The sequence below is a fragment of the Oryctolagus cuniculus genome, chromosome 11 (assembly GCF_051225735.1).
Source record: "Oryctolagus cuniculus isolate XC-2025 breed Fujian yellow rabbit chromosome 11, ASM5122573v1, whole genome shotgun sequence".
Classification (NCBI taxonomy): Eukaryota; Metazoa; Chordata; class Mammalia; order Lagomorpha; family Leporidae; genus Oryctolagus; species Oryctolagus cuniculus.
In genome coordinates, this window is record NC_142877.1 from 45613010 (window position 1) to 45638962 (window position 25953).

Below are 25953 nucleotides of genomic sequence, written 5' to 3' on the forward strand. Positions count from 1 at the left end.
GTCCTGGCTGCTCCACTTCCGATCCAGCTCTCTGCTATGGCCTGGGATAGCAGTAGAAGATGACTCAAGTCCTTGGGCCCCTCCACCCACGTCAGAGACCTGGAAGAAGCTCCTGGCTTTGGATCAGCATAGCTCCGGCAGTTGCAGCCATTGGGGAGTGAACCAATGGATAGAAAACCTCTCTTTCTCTCTCTCAGCCTCTGCCTCTCTGTAACTCTGCCTTTCAAATTAAATAAATAAATCTTAAAAAAAAAAAAAGATAAATATCCTTTGGTGCAAAATAATTTCAAAATTCATGTATAGTTTTTTGATAATGCACATTGCTCATGAACTTTTTGAAGTGCCCTTGTATTTTTAATTTTATTAATTTAAATTTAAATAGGCCCATGAGGACAGGTGGTCCTACCTGAGTGAAGCCGACTTTTTTTTTTTTTTAAGTTTATTTATTTCATCTAGTTGAAAGGCAGAGTGACAGAAAGAGCGGGGAAGGAGAGAGAAAGAATCTTGGATCTGCTGGTTCACTCTCCAGATACCTGTAACAGTTAGGGCTGGGCCAGGCTGAAGCCAGGGCCACGGCACTTCAGCCATCATCAGCTGTCTCCCAGGAAGCTGGATTGGAAGCAGAGGTGCCTGGACTCCAGTCAGTGCTCTGCTATGGGATGTGTGTGGGTGGCTTAACCTGCTATGCCCCAGGGAGGCTGACTTTGATACCTTAATCAGGACCTTAGTTAGTGAACTCTATCTAGATGTCCCTGTTTTAAGGTATCATTTTCCCCCTTCTGTGGCAGAACCATTGTGTTCTTTAATAGCCTTCTCCTAATGGTTATTAGGATCTGTTGATGAGGTTGTTTTCTGAACCAGTTATTATGGTGGGGATGTGAAATAGTGATTTTCTGTTTTATACAATTATTTCACTTTCTTCTATAATGAGAAGCATTCTCTTCCTTCCTCATTCTTTTGTTTTCCCTTTCTTTTTCTTTAAAGGTTTATTTATTTATTTGAAAGTCAGCGTTACATAGAGAGAGAAGGAGAGGCAGAGAGAGAGAGAGAGAGAAGTCATTCCCCAATTGGCCGCAACGGCTGGAGCTGCGCCAATCCGAAGCCAGAAGCTAAGAGCCAGGAGCTTCTTCCGGGTCTCCGATGTGGGTGGAGGGGCCCAAGGGCTTGGGCCATCTTCTACTGCTTCCCCAGGCCATAGCAGAAAGTTGGATCCGAAGTGGAGCAGCCGGAACTTGAACTGGTGCCCATATGGGATGCCAGCACTGCAGATTGCAGCTTTGCTCGCTATGCCACAGTGCCCCCCCCCCTTTTTAAAGATTTATTTATTTATTTGGGAGGCAGAGTTACAGAGAGAGAGAAGAGGGAGAGACAGGGAGGGACATCTTATATCTGCTGATTCACTCTCCAAATGGCTGCAATGGCCGGAGCTGGGCTGGTCTAAAGCTAGGAGCCAGGAGCTTCTATTGGGTCTCCCATGTGGGTGCAGGGGCCCAAGCACTTGGGCCATCTTCCACTACTTTCCCAGGCCATTAACATAGAGCTGGATCAAAAGAGGAACAACCGGGACACGAACCGGCATGCATAGGGGGTTCTGGTGCCGTAGGCAGAGGCTTAACCTACTGTGCCACAGTGTTGACCCCCTCCCCCTTTTTTTAAATATCAAGATTTGTGAATTGGTAGTCAGGATATTATCAGTTACAGTAATTAGTCTCTTTGTTTTTCCTGAAGTCCCAAATTTGGCCAGTGAAGTGTTTCTTCAGATTGGTTCCTGTATCTCTTTGACCTGACTCCATGAATTTTGAGCTAGCTTTACTTTTGGGCATAACAAGATGGGGTATCTTCCCACTTCCTTCTGCTGCTGCTTTTTGTGTGTGTCCGGTGTGACCTTAGATATTCCAGAACCCCCGATCTCTTGCTAGTGCTGTGCTGTTCAGGAAGGAGATCTTACCTGCTTATGTAAGTCATAGGAGAAAGGTGTTCACAGTGCCTTGCTTATAAACCCCAGAATGCCTGGGGTCTTCCTCTTTGAACAGAGTAATAAATGCAGATGAACTTCTAGTTGGTAGAATTCCAGAAAGTGAAGTGAGGTGGGAGAAGTGGGTATTTGCCCCAATTACTCGGTGTTTCTCTCCCTCTTTATAGAGGTGGACTAGGCTTCCCTTGTTATAAAATAGTAAATTTCCTTAGAATGGGCTGAACACTGAAAACACTCATCTGGTTTTACGGTTTATAATACACCAGGGGCTTATACTTTTTAGGACTTTTTAGGGCTATTGATCTGTTAGGTAGTTTGGAAAATGTAGTATTGCAGTTATAATGCTACAAGTACTTTCAGATGTGGAAAATAGCAGATGTAGGTCCTTGGGTTAGTAGTGCTGTGAGGTTTGTGTCTTCCCACAGTAGCTACTAGCACAGAGAGAGCCCTGGTTGGTCCTAACTTAATTTTCCTCAGGTGCCTGTTGTCCTTGACTGAATTTTCAGGGAATACCATATATTTTAAAATAACATATCTTCAGAATGCCTGTGCTGTTAAACACAGATGCTTCCAAGGAAGGTATAACCTAGGGTATGATCAGTACCACATGAGTTTTCATGTGGTTGTTCATGGTCCGTAAGAGAACCCGACAAAAAAAAAATCAAGGAGAATAAATTCGCAGTCACAGAGAGTCTCAGAGCTTCCTGAGGCCTTATTATGTGCCACCTTGGGTCAAGATCCTGGGTGCGTGTCCCATGAAGCAGGCCACTAACAGAACAAGTTGTCCCCTGGGATAACTCAGAGCTCCTGGTTTATTAAAAGATTTTTCCCTGGGGTGGGAGGGATGAGGGGGTTATCCTTAGAGGGGCTGCAGATCAGAGGATACTAATGGGACATCGGGGCATGAGCAAGCTGGTCCATGAAACAACAGATCTGATGGCAGAAGTCTAGGCAGGAAGGGAATAAGGATGGGAGTTGACATCAGAGGGAAGGGATGCATTGTAAGCCCCGATGTATGGTGGAAATAGAGGACAAACATGAGATCAGAGAAGAAATTAGGAATAAAACACCAAAGACCAACTATTGGAAATGTAGAAGCAAATAAGGACATGCACTCTGGTTTTGTATCAGATATTTTTACCTAGGAAGGTTCTGGAAAGATTCATCTATATAGTATTTTTCCAAACTGAAAAAAACCTTTAAAGGTAGTAGAACCCTTTGCTTAAATGCAGCGCCATGGGTGAAAACCCATGCTCTCCAGTGTTGAGGAGGTATATTTGATGGATAATAACTAGTTGTATGTAAAAATAAAAGGCAAAGAAAGAGAAGGTATTTTTAGGTAGAAATCCATCTTATTAGGACAGGGGTGGGAAACCTTTTTCTGCAAAGGGAGATTGGATATTTAGAATACCATTTATGGACCATCCAAAAGTATCAACTTAAAAATTAGCCTGCTGTAGATTTATTGAATTTTGAGTCCACCCGTGGTTGCCTTGGTAGGGCCAGACCAAATGATTTCACAAGCCTTTATAGCACGTGGCCTAGATGTTGCACACTTCTGTTCCAGGGGGATGCAGAGCCAGAGTTAGTGTCAGTCAATTTATCATAGTATTTCTTTGATTTTAAAATACATTATATGGTTTTTACTTGCATCATTAACTTAGAGAAGGATTACCTACAGGTCAGTAAGTTTTCCAAATGTGTTCAGAATGATCAAAATTAGGCTCTTGAAGTCAGTTTTCATACTGTTCTTTAGAAGGCCTTTGTTTAGTGATCATGTCCTTTTTGCTTCAGCAAAATGACTTGAATAAAACTTTCGTGTTCCCATGAGAAAGTGCTGTCTGTCTTTTGAAGGTGTGGCTCTGAAATGTTCCCATAATGAGGATATCAGCACCAGGGCCCATTGATCTCAGCATAGGAAAACATTAGTAGTCACAGGAGAAAAGGATTTTTGTTTAACCTCTAACTGTATATTTATATTGTAACCCATTCCCCATCCCTTTGTAAAGTCACAGTCCCTTGGAAATTGTAAACTATGCCTTTTTAAAGCTTTTGGGGTTAAAGCATAAACATCTGTAAGTTCAAAGGTATAAATCATACAGCAGAGAGGTGTAAATTGTATTTTCATAATTGCTTTATGTCTTTAGCTTCACTTTATATTATTATTTTATCATTTAGTCAGGCCTTGAAAAACTTTTATTTAATTAGGTATCTATTTATATCATTACTGCCCTTCTATCATGTTAATAGCATTCTGCTAGAGGAAAAAAAAACCCCTATCAGTAAAAATGGGACAGTTGTAATACCTTTTAAAATATTTCGTGGAAAACAGTTCAATTTTGGTTATGATTGTTCATTTTTTGTGTGTCAAAATAGAGCTCAGGCCAATTTTGTGTTCAGACTGAGAACTAAGGCAACAGCTTTCTAATTTGATCATCTCATAGGTATTCCTAATTGCAGTGCATAACTGTCTCATTTAGAAAACGTTCTGATATTTATCTGTGATAGACCACAATAAGTGACTTTTTGAAGGCTTTAATTACTAATGTACTGAATCAGAGTGCTTTTTTATGCCTTGCTTTTAAGACAAAGTCATTTGTGATTGAATCACTTTCATCAATTCTAGCGTGATAATGATGCAGGCATCTTTGTGTAGTTATTAGTGCGAAAGAAAACTTGATTCTTACAGTGCTGATCATTAATGGCTACCGCATATTTTAATTCCTACAAAACGGAATTTGTTTTAAGTTGATCTAGCAAATAATACACTCAATTGCTCTATTAGGACTGTGATATTATATAAGAAGTCAGTAGGATTGATTTATATTTCCTTTGCTTAGGATATTTATGATAGCTTAATGAAAGTATCAAATTTTCATATATTATATATAAGAAATTGTATTATGACATGAATTTCATATATATGATACATAAGTTTTATCCCCTAAATTGATGATTGAGTTAAAATCCATCAAGTTTTGTTTGATTAAAAAATGTAAATAACATTTTATAGAATTCAACTTCTGATATGTGTGATTTGTAAAGTTGTTTATTTTCTAAGATAAGTTGACTTTATTAGCAATATCAGCATTTACTTTTGGTTTTGTTCTTCCTTTTATGTACTATACTGTGGGATACAGATAGGTTACTTAGTTCTATTAACATCCACCACAAAATCAAACTTTGCTTATTTTTAGATTGAATATGAGACTCAGATTAAGAAGATGCAGCTACTCTCAAAAGACAGCCCGGAAATAAAAGGTGAACTGAAAGATCAAGACAGAAGAAAGGTAATACAATGGTAAACTTCCTGTTTCTCGAAGATTTTTGGAATGTTCATATTTTTAATGGTTTTACATAAAATCATTTTATTACAAAGATCTTTTTCTATTAAACTTTAAATGACTGTTTACAGATTTTTGCTTGTAGAGTATTGCTTTAATGTGTAATTAAATTTGCCTAAACGCAGTCACTTCATGCTTAAGATACAAAAAACCTCAGTGTTGTTTGTAGGTAATATTGTGTTTTTACAAATAATGCTTTGTAGCTGCTTTTTTCTTCGTTTGAGAAATGTTTTAAATGAAAAGTAAACAAAAAGTGGCATTTCGGTTCTTTTCTTTGTATATATAATTTCGTACATTTCCACCTTTTCACAGAGAAAGTGAAAAGAAAAGATTGCATATCTAAGCAATAGACAAAAAGACCGACAAGGAATACTTAAATAAATTCTGCCATGTATCTGCCGTAATGCAGGCTTCTAATCCTCCCGCCTATCTCCATATAAATGATTCTGTTCAAGACCATAGATGTTTTCTTCACTAAAAGCAGTAAAGCTCTTTTAGATGAAATGTCTAAAAACATCTTGTAATAACTTGGAGCATGCTGGCAAGAGTAGTCACTTGTGACTATGTGTGAAACCCCCTCAGCCAGTCGATATTGTAATAAGCAAAAATGGTAGCATCACTCCATTATTCAGAAAAGCCAACAGCGTGCTTGTTCCTTAGGCTGCAGCATTCATTAAGAAAAGCTTACTGGGCTGAAAGCTGGAAACAGATGATAACGGGATATGATTTTCATATTTAATGCTTTCCTTGGAAGAGTATGTGTGCTACAGATTGATAGAAGAATCAACTGCTACTTTACTAAAAGACTTTCAGGTTTGCCCTATAGCTACCGATGGAATCATTCAGCCAAGAAATTAACTTTTTCTCCTTTTACCTGCTTTATATATCTGCTAAGCAGGCTGCCTGGCTGCCAGTAAATGTTATTATGCAGTTAACTGTTTGGTATTTAAGACTCTTATCAGAAAAGAAACAGAGGCCACACTATTTTGTTTTTATAGCAGGAAGAAGGTTTTCGTTTTTCTTTCTTCCGTGCATTAGCACTAATCTGAGTTTATAGGAAGTTTTAGTTTTTCTTCCCCATAGATTAGAAAGTTAAAAAACCTAGAATTTAGAGCATTCTTTAAACTGTGAAGATACAAAACACCAAGCCCCAGCAACCTTGACCTATATTAAAAGGCCTTTAATGATAAATGATTTGTATGCCATTAGATGTGGGCCAAATGTGGTATGATGTGATAGACTTCTGAACCATTCAGGCAGTTTTTCTGTTTGACATTTGGTCATGAAATAATTGACGTGTCTTTAATCTGTGAGCCAGTTTGTTCTTTCTACAGCATTCCTGACAGACACATTCTTAGTACGCCAGTGTCAATGGTACTTAAGTAAAATGGGAGACCTTTTCTTCTGTTTGCATTACCAATTCCTTCACTTCCCTATAGCTGTGGAGTCTCCTTTTAAGTCATATTTAAAATTACAGCAAGAGACATGCAGGTGGCGAACCCTTAAACTGTTGTACGTAATAATTAGAAGTGTGTGTTCCTTTATACTGAAAGATACCATCTTAAAAGCTTTGACAATTTACTGTAGTAAGGATCAATTGAGTAACATTTTGAGAAACTTATATCTTTTCCAATTTGCCTTTGATGTTTGATGAATTAAAAGGTAAACAGATTTCAGCAAATCATGATTTAATTAATCCAGATTATACCTGATTCCCTAACATTCCTCCTGAGTTGTGTTGTCTTTTTTAGTGGAAACCTGAATGCCTCTTCTTAAGGCAGTCATATGAGTTAGTGTCCAAAGCCTTCAGTCTCCAGGGACTTTCCTACCTCCCGGGTCAATCAGTCTCACTGATTGACCTTAAAGACTCTGAGAGGCCACGATAGTCCTCCCACCCCGACCCTGCCATGTATGCCACAGTTCTTGCCTTCAGGGTGCTTCTCACAGAGTAATGTTCTTTCTAAGGCGCAGGATAGTTTGTCACAAGTGCCAGTTACTGGGGACTTGTTGAGGAGGTGATGTTTTGGTTGACCTTGGAGGATGACTAGGACGTCAGCCGGTGGGGATGTGATTGGCACTCTATGGGTGTAGGGCTTGTTAGAAGTATCGGAGTAGCAGGAAAGCCCAGGGCAGTTGTCCAGTCTAGCCAATGTCTGAAATTCTTAAAGGGATATGGTAGAAAATGAACTTGGGAAGGAATTCCATGGCTTTTGGTACCTGGAATTAAGGTACCAGGCTTAAGAACTGAGATTTCCTCCTGGCATTATTGCTGTGTCTGTGTGTGCAAGGGCAGATAAAGGAAGGTCGTGTGAGCAGAGCAGTTGCATCACAGGAAGATGAGACTGGCAGTGCTGTGCAGAGTGGATCTGGGAAAGCAGTGCATGGAGCTGAGAAATCGGTGTCAGCTCAGGCGGGAGGACTTAACTGAGGGCCTGTAGTAGGGTTGACCATTGAAGTGGAAAACACTGATGGAGGGGAAAGAATCGAATTAGAAATAATTCTGAATTATACAAAGACATTTTTAAAATGTGATTATACAGTTTGCAACCATAAGCTGACCTTGGATGCCAAGAAAAGTCATCAAGTACTGATTATCCTATTTTTGGGTGTAAAACTAGCTCAGTTTTATAGTAAGACATCCATTGTTTGCATGCATCAGTGGCTGCTCTTGAGAGTTGTATTCTCTTTTTTTTGTTTTTAGATTTATTTTACTTATTTGAAAGAAAGGCAGAGTTACAGAAAGAAGAGATGGGGGCTGGCGCTGTGGCATGTTGGTTAATCCTCTGTCTGCGACACCGGCATCCCATATGGACGCTGGTTCTAGTCCTGGCTGCTCCTCTTCCAATTTTAGTATATATGCTGCCAAAGTGAGCACGCTGCTCCACTTCCGATCCAGCTCTCTGCTATGGCCTGGGAATGCAGTAGAAGATGGCCTAAGTCCTAGGGCCTCTGCATCCACACGGGAGACCCGGAAGAAGGTTCTGGCTCCTGGCTTTAGATCAGTGCATCTCTAGCCATTGCAGCCATCTGGGGAGTGAACCAGCGCATGGAAGACCTCTCTCTGTCTCTCCCTCTCTCTGTCTGTAACTCTACCTCTCAAATAAATACAATCTTTAAAATAAAGAGAGAGAAAGAGAGAGAGAGAGATCTTCCATCTGCTGTTTCACTCCCAAATGGCTGCAATGGCCAGGACTGGGCCTTTCTGAAGCCAGGAGCCAGGAGCTTCCTCCAGGTCTCCTATGAGGGTGCAAGGGCCTAAGCACTTGGACTATCTTCTGCTGCTTTCCCAGGCACATTAGCAAGGAGCTGGATCGGAAGTGGAGCAACCAGGCCTTGAACTAGTGCCCATATGGGAAGTGGCTTAACCTGTTAGGCCACAATGCAGGCCCCTCATTTGTTCTCTTAAAAAGATGAATAACCAGTCTATACATCCTCTAAGCTTGATTCCACTGTGAATTTTCTTAGTTAATTTTAAAAAATAGGTTTCAAAAAGACAAAGTTCAAGCCCCATTTGAATCCTCAGATATTTTACTATAATTTCATAGTCCTCCTGCATTGTATACTCTCATGCTTCATTTTGGAGCAAACCAACTCTGATTCTTTCTGTTCCCAGGCATATTCTTCTGGTTGCTCAGTTTTTTGGTATATTAGATAATATATATCAAATATATAGAGAGATATAAGCATATCTAAATATATGTACTCCAGAAGATAGAGGTGGCATTTGTGAAAGAGGGTACACATTTTGAGATGGAGACTATGAAGTTTCTTTAAGCTTTTTAAAAATATGTGTTTTATATTTTTATTAATATAGAGAACAGATTTTATGTATTTCATAGATATGATTCAAAGAATATAATGATAGTTTCTTCCCTCCCTTCTTCCTCAAATTTTCTGTTAATATTTTGCAGTCACCTACTTTTCAATTTACTTTATAGTGACAGGCTTAATGCTCCTCTAAAATGCAGGAATATAGACAAGGGTTATAAATAGTAATGAAATCATAAGATGTCAATTTTGCTCATATACATTAAATGTGTTTTTTGTACTCTATTTTTTAGCTACCACAAGTCAGTGGAAACTTGGTATTTGCCTTTTTGGGTCTTTGAGCTTTTATGCTGTAAAATATCTTCTACTCGAAGCAGAAGTGAGCTGATTATGCTCTGCCAGGGCTGGGGAACTGGAGGGCCACCAGCTTTATCACAGGGCTCAGGGCAGGCTGGGGAGTGTCACACCCACGATTGTCACCCTCCTGCAGGGGTCAGGGAGAGAGCAGTTACGCAGGTTGTTACTGCTGTCCTGATGCTAGCAGTAACGGGTGGGTGCTGATCACTGCACTCTTGCCTCATGCCAGGTGCCACGTGAACTGTATTCCTCAAAACAGTTGATTCTTTGAACAACCCTGGAAGCAGGTGATGATTGTCAGCCCATTTCATAGTAAAGCCAGAAAGGAGAGCTCACTTGGCCAACTACACAGCTAGGCAGAACCAGAATTCCTACTTAGACCATCTGGCTTCAGCCTTCATGCTGTTAACTGGTTTGCTATAGCACCTTCTAAGGCAGAGTGGATGAAATGTTCTTCAAAAGTTGGGAGAAATTTCTGGTGAGATTAAAAACAGCTTTAGATGCTGCATTTTTACCTGACCTTGGGAGGGAGTTGAAATGATCTCCCTTAGGGCCGTAATATTCCAGCTGAATCAAATGAGCCCTGGCAAGCAGAGTACCTGTCTCTAAACTACTCACAGAATTTGTAATAAAAGCATCCGTTTGAGGCTGTTTGTTGGGCAGAAGAAATACCTTAGAGCTTGGCTGAAGAACTTGAAGGGAGAACACCTGAGCAGCTCCCAGAGAGCACGTGTGCTTGGTGTGCTGGGATGAGCCACACAGTAGCTTTAGCCGTGGATTTGAGCATCAGGGCAGGTGCCCAAAGTGCAACCAGAAGAGGCACCAGACAAAGCAGGCAGCGCCCCAGTGTTAGATGGGGCGAGGGTTCTTCCATTCCTGAGAAGACAGACTGATGTTCCCAGAGTCACAGCAGTAATTATAAGACCAGGACAGCCACTGCAGGGCCTGGCTCAGCTGGATGGGAGAAGGGACCTGACACCTTGTAGAGGGGAAACCTGACTGAAATAAGTATACAGCAGGAGGGAAAGGAGTCCTACAAGTCCTGCAAGTCCCCATTTAAAGAGCAAATGGCTTAGGTTGGAACTCCCTGGAAGCAGATCCTAACACTCAGGAGTTGCATGCAGGTGGTTAGTGTAGGGGAGGGTCTCCGGCAGCACTGCTGGAGGAGGGAGGAAGTGACACTGGAAAGGGAAAGCAGCCAGTAAGAGTGTACCTGAGGAGGTTACCACCGTGAGCAGTTGGTGCTCAGTCTCACGGGGAACTTCAGGAGACAGTGTAGAACAGAGGAGCCCTACCCAAGGAGGTAGGAAGTTCTTCCCTTCCGTCCCAGTCATTGAGGGATACGTCTGGCTCTGCTTCTGGCTGCCACAGGCAGCTGGGAGTATTCAGGTCAAGAGGCGCAGGTGCTCGCAGGCAGACACTGGGTATACACTAGAAAGGTGAGGGCCTGGTGATACGGGCGTAACCTCTCACACTTGCTGTGGGGAAGAACAGCCTGGGAGGAGGTAGAGGGTTGAGTCATTACTTACAGTTGTCTCTATTCATATATGCCAAGTTTCTTATCCTCCGTAGCCCACACTGCTGCCTTCACCAACAGCCTCCTTGAATCACTGACCAGTTTTAAACAGTGCAAACATCTCCGTAGAGTGGGGCTCTGGGTAGTTGCTGTCACACTAATGGTGGTCCTCAGCTCTGCCATCCTCATGGTTATAGCTTTTTTAGCTTAGAGCCATGGCAAGTCAAAAGGTAGTCTCTTGTGTTCAACTGGACATCTTACATTAATAGCTATTTTATTTCTGTGTGTTTCTATCAGAAAACAATTTGAAATTAAACTAAATAACCTAAATAGTTTTCCAAGCCCTGGCCCTAGATCTGCGGACCTGTTTGTTAGGAGAGGATAGGAAAATGCTCTTCTCTGTCAGCATGCTAGACCATGAGCTCTGGTAGGGTGTGGCTCAGGCCCTTTCCCGCACCTGGTAGCCACAATGATCTACTGAAAGGAGGAAGAGGTGAGAATTGTTCTGGTTTTTTTCAAATATGTATTTATTTATTTGAAAGGCAGAGTTACAGAGAGGCAGAGGCAGAGAGAGAGAGAGAGAGTGAGCGAGCGAGCAAGCTTCCATTTCCTAGATGGCCACTCCCCAGATGGCCACAACGGCGGGAGCTGGGCTGATCTAAAGCCAGGAGCCAGGAGCTTCTTCCAGGTCTTCCAGACGGGTGCAGAGGCCCAGCCCAAGCACTTCGGCCATCTCCCACTGCTTTCCCAGGCCATAGCAGAGAGCTGGATGGGAAGAGGAGCAGCTGGGACTCGAACTGGTGCCCAATAGGGGATGCTGGCGCCACAGGTAGTGGCTTTAACAACTAAGCCACAGCACCAGCCCTGAGAACTGTTCTGTTTGAGCCAAGTATGAACCCTTATTTCACGTGGAGTTGGAGGGCAGCTGAGGTTTGGATTTTCCATATCCAGTTTCCCTTTTGCGATGTCTTCCCAGTAGCTAGTGGGGAATGTGACTCATTTACAGCTCACACTTAAGGTAGTCATTTCTGTGTTTCATTTTTGCTCTAGGAACTTTATGAATGTTATTTACAGGCATTTGGACACATAACACCCATGCATTCAACTACATTACAAAATAACAACTATTCTAATACCTGTTTTACAGATTAGGAAATGGGAGCTCAAAGAAGTTAAGTAACTTGTTCCTAGGTCTCAACTGGTAATTAGCAGAGCTAACATTCAGATCCCAGCAAACTGGTTTGGAGTCTTTATTAATCACATCAACTGGCTTTACAGTTACTGGAAAAATAGACTTCCTTAGTTTCTCTGGGGCTAGTGTTATGGCGTAGCGGGTAAGTCCACTGCCTGCAGTGCTGGCATCCCATATGGGCGCCAGTTCATCTCCCGTCTGCCTCATTTCTGATCCAGCTACCTCTTAATGTGCCTGGAAAAGCAGCAAAGATCGTCCAAGTGTTTGGTCCCTTGCCACCCATGTGGGAAACCCAGAAGAAGCTCCTGGCTCCTGGCTTTGTCCTGGCCCAGCCATGGCCATTGTAGCTATTTGGGGAGTGAAGCTGTGGTTGGAAGATCTCTCTGTCTCCCCCTCTCTCTGACTTTCAAAATAAATAAGAACATCTTTTTAAAAAAATTAGCCTCTCTTTAATAGTTAGGAATGAAAAGAAAATTATTATTATTATTATTATTTTTTACAGGCAGAGTGGACAGTGAGAGAGAGACAGAGAGAAAGGTCTTCCTTTGCCATTGGTTCATCCTCCAATGGCCGCCGCGGCCGGTGCACTGCGGCCGGTGCACCGCGGCTGGCGCACCGCACTGATCTGAAGCCAGGAGTCAGGTGCTTCTCCTGGTCTCCCATGGGGTGCAGGGCCCAAGCACTTGGACCATCCTCCACTGCACTCCTGGGCCACAGCAGAGAGCTGGACTAGAAGAGGAGCAACCAGGACAGAATCTGGCGCCCCGACCGGGACTAGAACCTGGTGTGCCGGCGCAGCAAGGCGGAGGATTAGCCTAGTGAGCCATGGCGCCGGCAGAAAATATTCTTTTTAAAACTACCCTGTCATGGGAAACTATTATTGTTGTTGTTATTATTATTATTATTTTAATAGGCAAGCACAACACCATCCATTTTTTAAAAAGATTTATTTATGTATTTGAAAGGCAGAGTTACAGAGAGGCAGAGGTAGGCAGAGAGGCAGAGAGAGAGAGAGGTCTTCCACTCACTGGTTCACTCCCCAGACAGCCGCAGTGGCCAGAGTTGCGCCGATCCAAAGCTAGGAGCCAGGAGTTTCCTCCAGGTCTCCCATGTGGATGCAGGTGTCCAAGAACTTGGGCCATCTTCTACTGCCTTCCCAGGCTGTAACAGAGGGCTAGATTGGAAGTGGAGCTAGATTGGAAGTGGAGCACCTGGGACTTGAACTGGCACTCGTATGGGATTCTGGCAGCTTCACCTGCTATGCCACAGCACCGGCCCTGGAAAAAAATTATTTCTAAAACTTCCTTGTTTGCTACCATCTTCCTTTGCTCTCCTCTATGATTGAGTTACATGACAAATGTATCGTATGATAAAGTTTACAAGTGAGAAAACTGTATTTATAAATACCAGTGCATATCTTGTGGAATGATGAGAAAAGGAGAAAAAGTGAATGGGAATGGGAAAAGAAACATACATCAATATAACAAGAGGCAGATAAATTTTTTGGGAAATAATATTTCTTTTCTCCTTTCAATTGCACGAGGGATGATGGAAACTCCACAGGAAGATAGATATTGGTTTCTTATTTTTTTTTTTAAAGATTTATTTATTTATTTATTTATTTGAAAGTCAGAGTTACACAGAGGAGAGGTAGAGAGAGAGAGAAGTCTTCCATCCGATGGTTCACTACCCAATTTGGCCAGAGCTGTGCGGATCTGAAGCCAGGAGCCAGGAGCCTCTTCCGAGTCTCCCATGTGGGTGCAGGGGCCCAAGGACTTGGGCCGTCTTCTACTGCTTTCCCAGGCCATAGCAGAGAGATGGATTGGAAGTGGAGCAGCCGGGTCTCAAACTGGTGCCCATATAGGATGCCGGTGCTTCAGGCCAGGGCATTAACCCGCTGTGCCACAGTGCTGGCCCCTGGTTTCTTATTCTTGAGAAGACTTTCCAATTTCATAGACATACGTTCCATGAGATACAATAAGAGAAAAGGACAGTTCTTCATGTAATTGAAAACAAAGGTTTTAGTGCCTGGAACTTTTTCGGAAATGAAACTGGAAATGACTGTCATAATTAATATGCACACAGTCCCTGCCCAAGTAGTCCCACTTGATAATCTATCCTCTAAGAATAGAAGTTTTAGTTCCAAATGGCAAGAATTGTCTGGTGCAACGTTATTTGTTGTAGACACAAACGTAGGAACCAGAGAGGAGTGTTTGAACTGAGGAGGGGAGTACCTCTTCATGATCAAGTACTCTGCATATATGAAACAGAGTCAAGTGCGTTTCTCTGCGTGGGGGTGGTGCACGTGGTATTGCTGAGCGTGGAAAGCCAGTTGCAGGAGTGTACAAATGCCTAACCCTTCTCTGGAGGGGATTAATTAGGATTGTCTGACTTTGGACAGAGTAGCAAAAGGACACAGTAAGTTGTTTAATCTCAGTTACTTCTGGGAGGGCAGGGGGAAGCGTTGAGAATATAATCAAATAGAACAACTTGTTCTTCACGTACCTCTGCATTGAGTCTTGTTTCTATGATTTAATAATATTAATCTAATTCAAAGTTTTTGAGGAGGAAATAGGAAAGTAGTTAATCCATATTAGGAATAAAGAGCCTGCCTGAGGATGAGACTGCTCTTTTAATTATGGTAGAGTATGAGTTGCTTAAGTCTTTTTTTCAGAATTATGGAAAATGGAATTGACATTCTGTCCCTCTTAAACAGCTCTGTACATTTCTTTCATGAGCAGGGAACTTAAAGGACATGCAGTTACATCCTGAGCCTTACCCAGGCATTGGGAATTGTGAGCATATACAGGCCATAGCTGATGCCTTGACGTTCTTAGACATTTGTTAAGCTTTTCTTCTTCATTTGCAAACTGTGTGCTATGAATTTTAAATATGATTTGGTCCCCAACTCATTGAGGTATTTAAATACTAAAAATTTTCTCCTTACAGTGCTAAGAGGGTGAAAAATTGATTCTATTATGGTCCTTAGAGGTACGGCTTTTAGGAAATGATTATATTTGATTAGGTCATTAGGGTGGCACCTCTGGTGGGATCCTGGTGACTTTATAAGGAGAGATTAATATAGACAGATGTGCGAACTCCCCGTCTTTTGCCGTGTAATGTTCTGTGCCACCTCTGGACTCTGCCTCGCAAGAGTTACCATCACCAGACACCAGATCAATGGCAACCTCATGATTTTGGACTGTGAACTGCCAACAACCATGACCTGAAATATTTATTAGTTAGGCTGCCTCAGGTATTTTGTTGTAATAGCAAAAAAGCTGACTTGACTTTGCTTTGCTTTAGTTAAGGCAGTGCTTAGGGGTGTGTATAGAGAAGAGAGAGACAGGGACAGAGACAGAGACAGAGATGGAGGGAGGGAAGTTAGTTAAGGCAGTGCTTAGGGGTGTGTACAGAGACAGAGACAGAGGGAGGGAAGTTTGGTATCTCTTCCTTTTCTTAGAAGGACACCATCCCTATTGGTTTAAGGTCGCACTCTTATGAACTCATTTAACCTTCTTAAATGCCTCTTCTTAAAGGCCTCTACTCCAGATACAGTCACATTGGGATTTAGGGCTTCAACACATGAATTTGGGGGTTCAGTCCATATCAAGTGATAAAGCACATTAGTTCCTTCTGCATTCTTGCATGTAAATTATTATTAAAGGATTTTTAAAAAGCTTCTCCATGGGGCCAGCACCACGGCGCAGTAGGTTAATCCTCTGCCTGCTGTGCCAGCATCCCATGTAGGCGCCAGTTCTAGTTCTGGCTGCTCCACTTCTGATCCAGATCTCTGCTATGGCCTGGGAAAGCAGTAGATGATGGCCCAGGTGCTTGGGCCCCTGCACCCACATGGGAGAGCGGGAAGAAGCTCCTGGCTCCTGGCTTCGGATCGGCACAGCTCTCGCCATTGAGATCATTTGGGGAGTGAACCAGCGGGTGGAAGACCTTTCTTTCTGTCTCTCCTTCTTACTGTCTATAACTTTACCTCTCAAATAAATAAATAAAATCTTTTAAAAAATATTAAAAAAAATCTTCTCCATGTAACTTAAGGACTTGCTTACAGTGGGACTTAGAGTGATGATTGTTCTGTGTAAACAGCTGAAAATTTTAGTCTAACAGCTCCATTTCCATTCTGCATTCCACTTGCTACTTCTCATTTCTTGCCTGTGTAAAAGTAGTGATAGATTACAGAAAAAACAGATTTCCTTAGCATTTTGTAAAACATGCAGTGCAACATTTATTTTTTCAAAGTGCAGTAATGGTCAAGATACACCTATTTTCAATACTATAGTTCATAATGATTGGGACATTATTGCAATTCTAAACTTGCCAGTATCTCCTTATGTGTGACTGGCCTGTGTCCCCCAGTAAAGGTGAATTTCTGATTTTAAAAATTACATTCTATTCACTAATTAGAATTTTTAAATCATGTTTATTTGTTTTGCCATCCCTTTCCCCAACTCCCCACATTGTTAAGAGACCAAGATGGGCACCTTTGACAGGAAAAGGAACTGAACTAAAACCTTGGATTACAGATTTACCTTTAGCACTTGACTCTAGGTAAATAGGGAGGCGTGGACACGTTGGTCATTATGTCAGATCCTTAAATACTGATACAGGCTCTCTTTCTTTTGGCAGTAACTTCTGCCTCTCAAAAGCTTTTCAGTTCCTAATATTATCCAAGTGTCAATAATAATGTAAACATGGCATTCTCTTTTCAGCTTCCTTGGCTCAGAGACTGCCTTGAGAAGACACATAATACAGTTCAGAATTTCAGATTAAAGAGCACCCTGTTTGCTGTTGCTAAGGAAACAAAATGACAGACTATCTTAACAAAGAAAAGAGACACCTGTCTTAGGGCTTGATCTCCACAAATGGGAAAGCTGCCAGCCTACAGAGGCTTAGCTTGTATTTTATTTTGCATATGTTGAGTGAGTTCCATTGTAGCATTGGAGTGAGCAGCAGTTAATATTGTAAGTTTCTCGTAGATTTTTTTTTAATAGAAGTTTAGATACTTGCTGATAGGAATGTAAAACTGCACATCCACTCGGGAAAACATTTGAAATTCCTGAAGAAGTTAAACGTGGAGTTACCATATAACTCAGCAATTGCACACCTAGATCTGTGCTCACAGAGGGTGAGAACATTTGTTCACACACAATCTTGCACAAATGTTCGTGGCAGCGTTATTCATAATAGCTGAAAAGTGAAGACAGATCATATCTCAGTCCTCTGATGAATCGATAAGCAAAGTACAGTTGATCCATATAGTGGAGTATTATTCAGCCATGAAAAGGAATGAAGTAATGATAATGTAGTTCAACGTGGAAACCTTAGAAACATCTTTCTAAGTGGAAGAAGCCAGTCAAAAAAGGCCACATATTATATGATTACATTTATATAAAATGTCCAAAGTAGGCAAATCCATGGAGACAGTAGGAAACGTGATTGTCTTGACTCTGGGCTGGTTAGGGTAGATGGAAAATTGTAGCTAAAAAATATGGAGTCTTTTTAGGAATGATGAAAAAATACTCTGGAAGTACATAATCTGTGAATATGACACTGAATGACAGACTTTAAAAGATTAATTGTGGTATCCAAATGTATTTCAGTAAAACTGTTTTTACAAGTAGAAGTCAAGTTGAATTTGTTAAATTATTTTTTTTAGGATTTATTTATTTATTTGAAAGGCAGAGTTAGAGACAGAGAGAGAGAGAGAAAGAGAAGGGGAGAGATCTTCCGTCCACTGGTTCACTCTCCAGCTTTCCAGATGGCTGTAACAGCCAGAGCTGTGCTGATCTGAAGCCAGGAGCCAGGAGGCTCCTCCAGGTCTCCCAGGTGAGTGCAGGGGCCCAAGCACTTGGGCCATCCTCCGCTGCTTTCCCAGGCACATAAACAAGGAGCTGGATCAGAAGTGGAGCAGCCAGGACTCAAGCTGCTGCCTGAGTGGGTACTGGCACTGTGGCTTTGCCTGTTTCGCCACAGCGCTGACCCCAAATTCGTTAAACTATAAAATAGAAAAAACAATAATAGTAATGTTCATATTCATGATAATACTCTACAGTCCAAACATGTTAGTGAATTTCTTTTTCCTATGTTTAGATTTATCTTTATATAAATACAAGCTTTGGTTTTCTTGTTTACTGTATCTAGTAAGCATTTCTTTTATTATGATGTAGTCTTCGTTTGCCTTATTTTTCTTCCTACATGATCTTGTCCTATTTTATAGTTATTCAGGCAGCTTCCAATTTTCTTGGTAACTGATAATGCTTTAAATGAACTTGTTTGCATGTATAGCTTTTTTTCCCCCGGTTAGATTTATTCTAACATGGATTTCCATGCAGGATACTGAATCAGAATCAACAAGCATGTTTAGGTCTCTTGTTACCAGATTCTTTTCCAAGAGGATTCTGCCTATTTATTCTGCTACCTGCAATGGGAGAGCTTATATTTCACCTACTTACTTCAATACTAGGGGTAACAATTTTTAATAAATTTTAATTTTAGATTCACAGAAAAGTTGCAGAGATAGTATAGCGAATTCCCTTGAATCCCTCACCCAGTTTTTGCCACTGTTAGCATCTTAAAGTACAGTGCTGCACTTGCAAATCTAAGAAACTAACTAGATGGGGCCAGCACTGTGACTTAGTAGATTAAGCCACCGCCTGCAGTGCTGACATTTCATATGGGCGCCGGTTCAAGTCCCAGCTGCTCCTCTTCTGATCCAGCTCACTGCTAAAAGCAGCGGAAGATGGCCCACAAGCCTGGGCCCCTGTACCCATGTGGGAGACGCAGGTGAAGCTCCTGGCTTCAGACTGGCCCAGCTCTGGGCGTTGTGGCCATTTGGGGAGTGAATCAACAGATGGAAATCTCTCTTTCTCTCTCTCTCTCTCTCTCTCTCTCTAGCTCTACCTTTCAAATAAATAAAGAACTAAATCTTTAAAAAAAAGAAACCAACTATGAGGGCATTTCAGAAAGCTTGTAGGAAAAATAGAATTAAATGATAAGCCTGTGTTGGTGCAAAAATAATCTCTGCCTAGATCCTTATACTACACATTTTCCACAGAATTTTTGATGACCCCTCATTCACTTAGGGGTAGTTGTTGCAGCATGGGTTGGTGTGATGAAGATGGGCAACAAAGCAAGGGCCTTCCTTGCAGAATGCTTAAGTAACTTTTGGTAAATCTATAGAAGAGGATGGTATGCAGCTGTTAAAATTAAAACGCATAGTATGCTTCTCTTTACACACACATGCACACGCACGCTTACTAGTATGTGCACAGAGCATCTCTAGAAAGATCTGCGAGAGATTTAACAGGATTACCGACTCTAGAGAGTATTGGAATTTTAAAGGGGTTACCAAGGAGAATGTCCTGTACTCCTGTACTTTCGTATCCCACAGATCCTTCTTACTTCCCCCTCCCCCATGGGCACAGATGTACTTTTCCTAATCTTAAATTCGCCATGTAACTTAATTTCTCTTGTAAGAAGTTTTCATTCATGTGTTCTTTCTTTGTTGGACAGTCTTATGGTGTTTAATCATAGTCCAGGGCTGTGTAGCCATCAGTTTTATCGTCACCATCAATTTTAGAATATTTTCACTGCTTAAAAAGAAACCTCTTCTCAATCACCCCCTGTCTCTCCTGACTGCTCCCATTCGCTGTATTTGGAGTCTCATACCGCATGATCTTTCGTGACTGGCTTTCCACTGAGCATAATGTTTTCCAAGTGCATCCATAATGAAGTAGGTGTAAGTACTCCATTTTTTTTTTCATGGCTGAACAATATTCTGTTGTATGGCTGTAGCACATTTTGCTTATCTAGTTACTGGATGATGGTCGTTTGAGTTGTTTCCACTTTGGGCTATTGTGAGTCATGTTTCTATAAACATTCTTGTGCGTGACATGTTTCCACCTCTCTCAAATATCCACCTGGATTGTAGAATTGTTGAGTCATACAGTAACTCTATGTTGAACTTTATCAGGAGCCGCCAAACTTTGCTCAGATGGTTGTAGTGTTTCACATTCTCACCAACAATGTTTGATGATTCTAATTTTTGTACATCAACAATACTTGCTATTACCTGTCTTTTTTAAAATCATAACTACTGCTATGGTCTGAATGTTTGTATCCCCTTAAAATTCAAATGTTCAAGCACCAGCCCCAAGGTGATGATAATAAGAGAGGCCTTTGGGAAGTGATTGTGTCAGGAGGGCACAGCCCTTGCAAGTGGAATTTGTGCAGAGGGAGTTTGTCCCTCCCACTGCAGAACACAGCAAAAAGGTGGCCCTGGGAAAGAGGGCCCCTTGCCAGAACCCCAGTGAGTCAATGCCTGGGTCTTGTACTTCCTGGCCTCCAGAAGTGGGAGAAATGGGTCTGTAGTTTGTAAGCTGCCTAGGCTATGGGACTTTATCAACAGCAGCCTGAGTGGATCCAGACACCCAGTGCATTTTCTTCTGCTAATTAGTGATGATGGTAAGCATTATTTTGTGTGTCTATAAGCTAGTTACATATCTTCTTTGGAGAAACATCCTTTGTCCATTTTTAATTGGGTTATTTGTCCTTTTATCATTTAGTTATATGACTTCTTTATATATTGTATGTCACTCCCCCTCTTCGTGGAGGAACGACACTAAACCCTGCCTAGGCTTCATATCCGAGTCACGGCACCATTATGTCGCTCCCCCTCTTCGCGGAGGAACGACACAGGACCCTGCGCTGTTCTTTTGTCTGCTCGGCCCTCCCCGGGTTTGCTGCTGGTTCTTCCCGGGTTGGCTACCATCCCTTCCACCTCCGTGGAGGGGCGGTTCCCCCTGCCACTTTCCCCACTTCCGCGGGGGAGCGGCACACCGCTGGCCGGCTCTCTCGGGGGCTGCACAGATGTTCCTCAGGTGTTCCTGGTGCATGTTGTCTCTCTCCTCCTTTCTAGTCCTCTTCCACCAATCCCAACTCTGCTACCCACATGCCAAGTACGCTGCTCTCCTCCAATCAGGAGTAGGTCCTACAGTTTATTGGTTGAACTGGAGGCAGCTGTGTAGAAGCTGTTTCCTCCTCTCCCAGCGCCATATTGTGGGAGAGCAGATGCATAGAATAAGTCTTAATTCGAGTAACAGTCTAGTCTGAGTTGCTCCCCACAATTGTAGATACTAAATGCTTGTCAGATAGATGATTTGCAAATATTTTTCCCTTTTGGTGGATTATCTTTTCACTTTCCAGATAGTGTCTTTTTGAAACACAAAACTTTGGAATTTTGATGACGTTCAGTTAATTTATTTTTTTCCTTTTGTTGCTTGTACTCATGGTTTCATTTCTAAGAAACTCTTGCCTAAGCCAAGGTCATGAAGATTTTCTAACAATAGCATTATGGTTTTAGTTCTTATACTTAAATAGCTGGTATATTTTTGGTAATTTTTTGTATGATGTGAGGTAGGGGTACAACTTTGTGTGTGTGTGTGTGTGTGTGTGTGTGTGTAGATATCCCATTGTCATAGCACCATTTATACAAAAGGCCACTTTTGTCCTCTTGAATTATTTTGACAGCTTTGTCAAGACTCAGTTGAACATAAATGCATGAATTTATTTCTGAGTTCAATTCTGTCCCGCTAATCTGTGTGCCTGTCCTTATACAGAACTACACAGTCTAGAATTACTCTAGTTAAGTAACTTTTGTAGTAAGTTTTGAAATTGTGATGTGTGAATCCTCCAGCCTTTGCAAGATTGTAATATCTATTCTGCATCTATTGTATTTCTATATGAATTTTAGTAACAGCTTATCAATTTATTCAAAACACTAGCTGGTATTTTAATAGGCATTGTATTGAATTTATAGGTCACTTGCAGAGTGTTGGTTTCTTGACAATGTTGAGTTTTACACTTCTATTTTTATTTTTATGTAAAAAAAACCCCACTTTTTTATTTAGTTTTTTTGAAAGTCAGAGATATAGACAAGCAGGTAGAGAGAGGGAGAGAGAGGAGTCTTACACTTTTTTTTTTTTTTTTGACAGGCAGAGTGGACAGTGAGAGAGACAGAGAGACAGAGAGAAAGGTCTTCCTTTGCCGTTGGTTCACCCTCCAATGGCCGCCGCGGCCGGCGTGCTGCAGCCGGTGCACTGCGCTGATCTGAAGGCAGGAGCCAGGTGCTTCTCCTGGTCTCCCATGGGGTGCAGGGCCCAAGTACTCGGGCCATCCTCCACTGCACTCCCTGGCCACAGCAGAGAGCTGGCCTGGAAGGGGGGCAACCGGGACAGAATCCGGCGCCCCGCCCGGGACTAGAACCCGATGTGCCGGTGCCGCAAGGCGGAGGATTAGCCTAGTGAGCCGCGGTGCCGGCCGAGTCTTACACTTTTTGAACCCAGAATACCTTTCTGGTTGGTCTTTATCTTTTTTTAATCAATACTTTTTAATTTTTATTATATAAATCTTATACTTCTTTGTTAAATTTATTTCTGTGTATTTTGTTTGCTTTGAGACTATCATAAATGGAATTATTTTCTGACTTCAATTTTACTAACTTGCTGTTGGGATCTTAAGCCTGAGACTGGCCCCTGACCAGCAGGAGACAGTACAAGCACTCCCCAACAAGGCAAACGGGAGAGGTAAGGTCGACGGGTCAAGCACACTGCAGCAAGCACCCATGAGTTCTGTTGAAGCAGGAACTACTTTATTGAGGAAGTGTACAGGCTTATAAAGCTTACAAAAGACATGCGCAGTAGGGGAGCCAATCAGTGAAAAGGTCATGCAGGCATAGGGATCATACACTGTCCATGTGTCTGGAACTAAATCGGACCTATCCCTGCAGGTGGTCCGATCTCACATGGTTTAACCACAGTGGCCGCAGACATGCCCCCCGAACATCCGCCAGGTGCCATGTTGTTAGGGACTATTTTAGGCAATGCTCAATAACTTGTTATTAATTATAAATAAATTTTTGATTTGTATATTAATATTTGCATGTTGATCTTCTGTAACCTTTCTTAATGTGTTTATTATTTCTGATAGTTTTTTTTTTTTTTTTTGACAGGCAGAGTTAGTGAGAGAGAGAGACAGAGAGAAAGGTCTTCCTTTTCCGTTGGTTCAGCCCCCAAATGGCTGCTATGGCTGACGCACTGCAGCCGGTGTGCTGCGCCGATCCGAAGCCAGGAGCCGGGTGCTTCCTCCTGGTCTCCCATGCGGGTGTAGGGCCCAAGCACTTGGGCCATCCTCCACTGCCTTCCCGGGCCACAGCAGAGAGCTGGACTGGAAGAGGAGCAACCGGGACAGAATCTAGCGCCCCAACCGGGACTAGAACCCGGGGTGCCGGCGCCACAGGCAGAGGATTAGCCTATTGAGCCGCGGCACCGGCCTTCTGATAATTTTTTTATATAGGCTTTCTTAATACAAAATCATGTCATCTGCAGATAGAAATAGTTAATGCTTTTTCCTTTCTAATCTAGATGACTTTTCTTTTTTAAGGAAGTGGTAAGAGTAGACCTTTTTTTTCATGTTTATTTTCATCTCCTTGAAAGGCAGAGTGACCCACACAAAGAGAAATCTTCCATCTGCTTGCTTCACTCCCAGATGCCTGCAACAGCCAGGGTCAGGCCAGGCCCGAGCTGGGAGCCCATAACTCCATCCACATCTTCCACAAGGGTGGCAGGGGCCCAGGCACTGAGCACCATCTGCTGTTTCTCAGGATGTATCAGCAAAGGGGTGCATCAGAAACAGAGTAGTTGGGATTTGAACCAGCACTCTGCTATGAGATCCAGATGTCTAAGCAGATGTAACTCACTATACAACAGCACTGGCCTTTTGATCCTGACCTTGTTGAGGGGAAGCTTCAGTCTTTCATTATTGACCATTAAGTTAGCAGTGGGTTATTCCTGGATACATTTCATCATGTTGAGGGAGTTTCCCTCTATTTCATATTTGTTAAGTATTTTTGATCATTACTATTGGATTTTGTCAAATGTTTTATCAAATATTTATTGAAGTAATTATATGAGGGGTTTTTGTCCTTTATTAATATAGTGCATTATATATTAATTGATTTCTTTTGGTTTGGCAAATATTTATTTTTCTCATTTTGCCATCAGTTTTTTATTATTTACATTGGCAGATAAAGTTGTATGTATTTACTGTGTACAACATGATGTCTTAAAGTATGTATATATTGTGGAATAACTTAATTTTTATATGTTGAACCAAGAGTACATTCCTTGGTAAATGCTAGTTAGTATTGGTGTGTTATCCTTTTTATATGTTGTTTGGTTTATTTAGGATTTTATTTAGAACTTCATTTCTTTGAATCTAAAATGAGTCTTGTTGTGGCAATACCGAGTAGGATCATGTGTTTTTATTAATACATTTGGCCAGTTCTTTGATTTTAATCATAGCATTTAATTCATTTTATTTAATAGAATTGCTGATGAGGAAGGATTTGAATATTTCATTTTGTTGTATATCTTTCTTGCTTTTTTATTCCTCTATCACTGCCTGTTTCATGTTAGATATCTATAGTGTGCCATTTTAATTCCCTTGTCATTTTTCTACTCTTTTTTTAACTTTTAAAAATATTTATTTAGAGGCCAGCACTGTGGTGCAGCAGGTTAAAGCCCTGGCCTGCAGTGCTGGCTTCTTATATGGGCACTGATTCTAGTCCTGGCTGTTCCACTCCGATCCAGCTCCCTGCTAATGCACCTGAGAAAGCAGTGGAGAATGGCCCAAGTCTTTGGGCCCTTGCACCTGTGTAGGAGGAGAACAGGAAGAAGCTCCTGGCTCCTGACTTTGGATCAGCTCAGCTCCAGCCTTTGTGGCCATTTGGGAAGTGAACCAGCAGATAGAGGATCTCCCTCTTTCTGTCTCCCTCTCTCTTTCAAATAAATAAAATAAATCTTTAAAACAAAAAATGTTTATTTATTTATTTGAAAGTCAGAATTATATAGAGAGGGGGAAAGATAGAGGGATCTTCCTTCTGCTGGTTCATTCCCTAGATGGCTGTAGCGGCCAGGGCTAGGCCAGGCTGAAGCCAAGAGCCAGGAGCTTCATTTGTGTCTTCCAAGTGGGTGGGAGGGGCCCAAACACTTGGGCCATCTTCCACTGCTTTTCCCAGGCCATTAGCAAGCAGCTGGATTGGAAGGGGAAAGCCGGGACATGAACTGGAGCCCAGGTAGGATGTCAGCATTGCTGGTGGCAGCTTTTCCCACTACGCCACAACACTGGCCAATTTTTTCTATTCTTAATATCTTAATGTATAATAGCATAGTTTGGATTAATACCAACTTAATTTCAATAGCATTTAAAAAACTTTGCTCCTATATACTTCCATTCCCTTCCCTCTTCCTTGTGACATCATTGTTATACAGATTATGTACTTGTGTATTATGTGCTGCTTATCATACATATGTATACTTAATGTTTTATGAAGTTTTCTTTTAATTTAAATAAGTGGGACAAAAAAAAGTTACAAGCAGAAGCATTTTTATTGTCCTTTGTATTCTTTACCAATGTAGTTACCCCTACTAGTGTTATTTATTTTGTAATGCAGATTTGAGTTACTGTCTAGTGTCTTCATTTCAGCCTCCATGAAGAATTTCTTATAGGGTTTCATTAGGGCAAGTGAAAAATTATTGGCAGTCTTTCCTTTGGCACTCTAGTATGCTATTCTACTGCCTTCGGGCATCCATAGTTTCTAGGAGAAATCAGCTGTTAATCTTCCTGAAGTTCCCTTTGAACAAGAGGGCATTATTTCTCTTTTTACTTTCACAATTCTCTTTCAGTAAGTTATGATGTGTCTAGGTGTGAATATTTTTGATTTTATAGT

General features: G+C 41.7%; 1 protein-coding gene across 8 annotated transcripts in view; it reads left to right on the forward strand.

The window, feature by feature from the left end:
• KIZ (kizuna centrosomal protein) overlaps nt 1-25953 on the forward strand; it is a 113943-nt gene that overhangs the window by 13254 nt on the left and 74736 nt on the right. For all 8 annotated transcript variants that reach the window (XR_016216037.1, XR_016216038.1, XM_089307366.1 and 5 more), the window contains exon 4: nt 5173-5265. Coding sequence is in view for 6 of the 8 variants with exons in the window: in XM_089307366.1 (XP_089163492.1) it covers nt 5173-5265 (93 nt within the window). In the remaining 2 variants the exon portion in view is untranslated. The remainder of the gene's footprint in view (nt 1-5172; nt 5266-25953) is intronic.